We start from the raw sequence: 5,705 nt of genomic DNA on the forward strand, positions 1-5,705 counted from the left end.
GATAAAGCTTTTTCTGTAAAACAAGATAAGGGATCTTTAAAAAGTAGTTTATTCTGAAGGTAACACTTCCGGGGAATAGCCCAAGTGTGTCTGAATTTAGATAAGCCTTGTGCTCACGAGGTTCAACCTCGTCACTTATCACTTACACCAACTGCTGCATGGGAACAAGATAGCGAAAGCCGTCTGCTCACTGTGCTTAACGTGGCAGCTACCCAGGGCTGCAATTATAAAATAGGGGCTATATTTAAGACAATTTACCTGTATGCTTCACACATGCCAAAAAGAACTTTGAATACATTTTGAAGGGTTTTGTAATACTTTCAGTGCAACAGCTGGCCACTTTAAAAACCAATAAAGCTTTTATATCTTAATAAAAATAAACACAAAAGTTGCCAGGATGAACATTTATTGACATAAGTGCAACCATCCTCTGAACATATCCATCAACACTTTTTGGAGTGTAGGCTGTAACAAAGCAATAAATATGGTAGATATAAAAACAAGCCAGCATTTGATGCCATCAGTTAAAACATTTACAAAAAAAAGAAATCAGCAGTCAGCTAAATGAGCTGCCAGGTAGAAACTTAAGGCAAGGCGGTGGTCTGCTTGCAGGCTGATTATATGCTCCTTTAGCCGATCGTATGACCTGCAATACATAAAAACAATCAGAAACTCACATACAGATACAAAGATTTGATAACAGGACAGTTCAATTATTTGTTTACCTTTGTTTGTTAATGAGATTTCTGGATATTATTCAGGATGTCACCGTAGACAAAGTTGAACAGTTGTTCCTTTGACTTGGTTCCATCTAGCTGCACTGCAATAGCACAACACATTTAAGTCAAATAAATAGGAGAAACTTTAAAATTATTAAAACATGAAAATTAAACATAATGCCCATAATACTTACAGACATCAACATCTGTTGACTCCATGATTTTCTTGTGTTTCAAATACATGGGCCAGACATGGCCGTCGAAGAGGCCGGGGGGGTCTGGCACCGTGTAGTTCCTGGAGCTGCAGAGGCACCCCAATTAAAAACCAGCAGACAAGACTTTAAAAACACAAGTTAACACCAAAGAACTTACCACCTCCTCTTTTTGCATTCTTCATATGGGATGGAAATAAAGTAACGTTGGTTCAGCACGTCAATCAAGGGTCTGCAAGGGAAAAAACAAACAATGTCAAGGCCTACTTGGTCAAATTTCTTTTACAGTGGAAAAAAAAAAAAGACAAACAAATGCAATTAGCAAAAATTCTTACCCGTAGGTGTAAAGAAGAAAGCCCTCCACAATAAGGATGTGAGTTTCCTCCTCTTCCTTTGTGTCAGACTTTGGGACGAGCTCAGTATCCAGGGTGTTATTGACGCCATGAGACTTCTCAAACTTCACTGGGTTGTCCAACCATGCATAGATAGTACTCATCATGGCGTCCATATCCAGAGCAGTGAGGACTGAAGAGCAAAGTGGGGCAAAAGGATGGAAGGAGAAGTGAATAGAAAATTGGAGATGAAAGAAACATGTTCAGTGTTAAGTTTGTCTTTATTGCATGCAGTTTAGAAATTAAACAATGTTACAGCAGGACCAAAAACACACAAAATGCACACATTCAAACCTTTTCATAAAAACCCAGGCTTACCATCATACTGCTTAAAGCCATCTTCACCAACTTCAATCTGATCTTGGGGCTGAAACATACATGATAAGATGTACCCAGGTACATTCCACTAGAGCTACACTCTGCTATATGGAAGGCTCTGATAGTGTTTTTACTCTAGTCAAATAGTATCTAGTAACACAGGCAGCAAAGTGTTACCATCCAACATACTTGTATTAGCTACTCAGAGCAATACCTTTGGTTGGCTATTTCCAAAATTCAAAAGACAGATGTGTGCATGTGGCTCACCTTGAAGAAGTCATCCTGATGTACCACACAACAGTTGGGCAGGTTCTTGATCAGTCTGTTGGTGAGGGTGGTTTTCCCTCCATTTGTTACACTGAATAGGACAAAGCAATAAAAGGCAATGAATGGTGGATGATGCAACCATAAAACAGATGAATGATTAGACCATCACTTATGGTATTATACCTGAAACATCTATTTGATAGCAGTTATAAATTAATGCCATTAACGTTTTCCACGTCAGGTAACGTTACGTTAAATATATGTAACTTCATTTTCGTTACATCCGATTTATCTTCACGGATTTTAACAACACGGGGTTTTAACCATAGACACCCATCCTCAGAGCAGTCTGTAGCACGTTAACAAAAGTATACACATTTAGGGGATTTTAAGCATTTATATACAAGACATGTAAACATAAAGAGGGTGGGTCAACTGGACATGTGGCGGGTTTACGTTTCGCTCTACATGCTCGTAAAAGTTAGCTTTAGCTCTGTTTATTGACGGAAAATTCCACTAGGACTTAACGATAGCGCTAAAAGAAACCGACAATTGTTAAACAAAGCAGTCATACAAAAAAAGGAAGCAACAATTCAGCGGATGTCATGACCGCCCTCTCTCCACGCGTGCCGGGCTTGAGGCCTAGCAGCTTAGGTTAACCAGCTAGCTTAGTTTAGCTACCGGTCTTTCATCCGTCGGAACTCACCCGCCGATGCCGATGATGTACTTCATGGTTTAGGATGGTTAAAGGTCGCAGAAAAGTCGCTGAGAGTTAAAAACGTCAGTAAACCGAACGGGAAGAAAGCTTAAAAAGAGAAGGTTGCAACAGGAAACGTCAACTACTTATTTCCTCCATGGCACTTGTGTTAAGTGGGTATGGCGAGAGCAGAGACAGAGATGTCACTCGGACGCGGTGTAACACCGAGAGAGGTCTGTTAGCTCAATGCAGCTTCTACACATACTGAGGATAGGCGACGTGATTGGCTATTTAAACACATCGGTCTGCACGGAAAACCCACAACAGCCAATAAGGAACGAATGTTACCGCAGCTCCATCCCCCTTCCTCATTCCGCCCACTCTAAACCTTCTATGCTTCTATGATGTAATCTTAATTTGTAAAGCATAGAAGTAGGCTACAAGTAAACAGTGGCGGAATATATTAGGTTTAAAATGCAAAACATAGCCTACTTTAAGTTTATAAGAAATTATGTATTGCTATATTGTAAAAACCATTTGAGTTTAGAGTAATTATACTACAGGACCTACAGTAGGCTACTACATTAAAACACTGCTTACATTAACACATAACTAAGCCTGTGAAAGAGAGCACTCTTCAAAGCCACTCTTAATTTTCATACAAACACATTCTGTAGCCAAATATAGATCAAGTTAAAATTGCAAAAACATCAAAGAGAATAGATATGTGCCGTTCATTATTGGTAACATTTGCCCTAAGTAATCTATAGAAAGAAAGGGCTTCTTTTGACCACTAGGACCTAGAGACAATGTTAATTATAGGGCAACTTTGCATTGTGCGTATGGTGTAGATGACCTGTCAGAGTTTTCATCCACTTGTTAGTTCCAATGTTAGTTTAGTTGCATTCAGCAGTTATCAGCTACTCCCTTAACCATAATACACACCAATACACACATAACATACAAGATGAGGCTGCCAGTACTGCCATAGAAATCATATTGAATCAGTGACACAAACAAAAGCAAAGGATGTTGACACACTCGCATTGCTGTGGTGTTTATTTCCCCAGCATGCAGCTGACATCTCTTTTGTGTTTAGAAACTTCAAAACTAAATCCATGACAAAGTTTCCTGAGGTTGCCCCAAAATATTACTTATGTTGGGGTTCACACCCTCAAGAGCCTCAGCTATGAGGAGGAAGTCGCCCAGTGAAGTGGAATTTGTAGGATTTCTATTCATAGTTTGACTCATCTTCAGTCAGCCAATTTGGAGGAGATTTTCTTAAATGTCTCGATGTTCACAGCAATATAAAAGCTTTCGTGGATTAGAACGGTATAATGTTTCAAGGGGGTCAAGTGGAGAGAAATACTGATACTACTAGGATGATATCATTCAGGTTTAAAGACTGATTAACATTTTCCACCAAACTGTTGCCTTCTCATTTTGATACTTTGTGATGCAATGACAATACTATTCTCTTTCAAAATGGGCCTCAGAGATTCTTGGAACTGAATGCTAATCACTCAACTGAATTCAATCAATTGAAACCCACATCACGTTTTTCACACAACTACTACATTTGGCGAAGACCTTTTTATCAATCCCTATTTTTGTTAATTCCTGTGACTCATGATTTATTTCAGGGCCCCGAGGCTCTGGAACAGCCTGCCCGAGGAGATCAGGTCAGCTGAGTCAGTCAACTCTTTTATTCCCCTCTTAAAACATACTTTTATAGGAGAGCCTTTCCCGATCTTATTTGACTTTATTTTATCCCTTTTATTTTATTGTATTTTACTAATTTTATATTTATCTGTATTTTAGTCTTTTCAACGTTTTCATGCTTTAGTCTTTTTGTATTATTGTCTCTTGGGTAGTATTGTTTTTACACTTGTTAAAGCACTTTGTAACTTGTTTTTGAAAAGTGCTCTACAAATAAAGATTACTATTATTTACACATGTATTGTCTGCTTTACACTTGCAACTCTAATACCCCATAATATCACCTAATACAATTAGTTAGTTTATAGTTTAGTTTATAGTTTATTTGAACATTTATAGTTTTTAAACAAAAAACAAACAAACAACAAAAAACAACAACATTAAAATAAAAGATTTATATGCATGCATTCCTGCATACATATAATTAGAACGACAGATAAATACGGTCATGTTATTAGCACAATCTTCCAAATTTGAAAGTCATTCAAAAAGGAACAAAAATGTTCCATGTTCAAAAGGAGTAGGAAGAAGTTGATAAACAACTTATCAAGTCCGACCCCCTTTCTCTACTTTTATCCTTTAGTAAATCTTATTCTTCAGTTATTTACACATTGTTATTTACACATCATAGACACCGATGCATACACACACAAACACGTATAAACCCTTTTTTTTTTTCTTCTTCCCTTTCTTCTACTTTCTATACCATCTATCTATAGCAGATTACATAACACAGCCATACTAGACTTAGTATATAGACATGCTAGTATGTAGATATATTCGCATATGGACATACCAGCATATAAACATACCAGTATATGGACGTATCGGTATATAAATATGTTAATATATAGACAAACCAGCATATAAATGACAAGAAACCATACAGTCTACTACAATACCATCACTTTAAGTCCTTTTCGTACCCTTTAATATATTAATTTTAAATATCTCTGAAATTGCTCATTGTTATAGATGATTTCATCTCTTCACTGCAGCTTGTTCCATAAAGTAACTCCTTTAGTTGTGATGCAGTGATATTTAGCAATTGTTCTCCTAGGTTTCGTTTTATATATAAATATTCCTCTTAAATGATGTTTGCTCTCTCTTATTTGGAACACTGTTCGACAGCTGTGATTATTATTTTGTACATAATTTGTGCAGTTTTAAAGTCAACAATATCTCTGAATTTAGTGCTTTTAATGTAATAAACAGTGGATTAGTTGGTTCTCTATAAGTGGTTTTATTTACATTCTTAAGGCTCTCTTTTGAAGAATGAATATAGGTTCCGTGTTGGTTTTGTAAGTGTTTCCCCATATCTCCAAACAATAAGTAATGTATGGAAGAATGAAGGAACAATACAGCATATATAATGAGCGTT

At 37.0% G+C, this 5,705-nt stretch overlaps 1 protein-coding gene across 2 annotated transcripts; it reads right to left on the reverse strand.

Annotated features, from left to right (window-relative positions):
• Window positions 1-393: 393 nt before the first annotated feature.
• Window positions 394-2,883, reverse strand: mibp2 (muscle-specific beta 1 integrin binding protein 2). 2 transcript variants are annotated; one of them, XM_032541110.1, is made up of 8 exons: window positions 2,615-2,883; window positions 1,909-1,999; window positions 1,642-1,690; window positions 1,267-1,456; window positions 1,092-1,163; window positions 914-1,020; window positions 726-820; window positions 394-646 (listed from the first exon to the last, which is right to left on the reverse strand). In XM_032541110.1, the coding sequence occupies exons 1-7, from the start codon at window positions 2,638-2,640 to the stop codon at window positions 735-737; spliced, it is 621 nt and encodes a 206-aa protein (XP_032397001.1). In that variant the 5' UTR covers window positions 2,641-2,883; the 3' UTR covers window positions 394-646; window positions 726-734. The 2 variants fall into 2 exon arrangements, with proteins under 2 accessions (XP_032397001.1, XP_032397081.1); XM_032541190.1 differs by lacking the exons at window positions 1,642-1,690; window positions 2,615-2,883.
• Between the last annotated feature and the right edge of the window lie 2,822 nt (window positions 2,884-5,705).

This window comes from Etheostoma spectabile, chromosome 1, assembly GCF_008692095.1.
Source record: "Etheostoma spectabile isolate EspeVRDwgs_2016 chromosome 1, UIUC_Espe_1.0, whole genome shotgun sequence".
NCBI lineage: Eukaryota > Metazoa > Chordata > Actinopteri > Perciformes > Percidae > Etheostoma > Etheostoma spectabile.

What these genes read in the sequence shown, in the direction of transcription:
- mibp2 (XM_032541110.1), bottom strand. Translation starts at nt 2,640, where the DNA reads ATGAAGTACATCATCGGCATCGGCGG. An exon ending in GAATGCAAAAAGAGGAGGTG is followed by an intron (nt 1,021 to 1,091) that starts GTAAGTTCTTTG and finishes GTGCCTCTGCAG; the next exon opens with CTCCAGGAACTACACGGTGC. An exon ending in GTCAACAGATGTTGATGTCT is followed by an intron (nt 821 to 913) that starts GTAAGTATTATG and finishes GTGCTATTGCAG; the next exon opens with TGCAGCTAGATGGAACCAAG.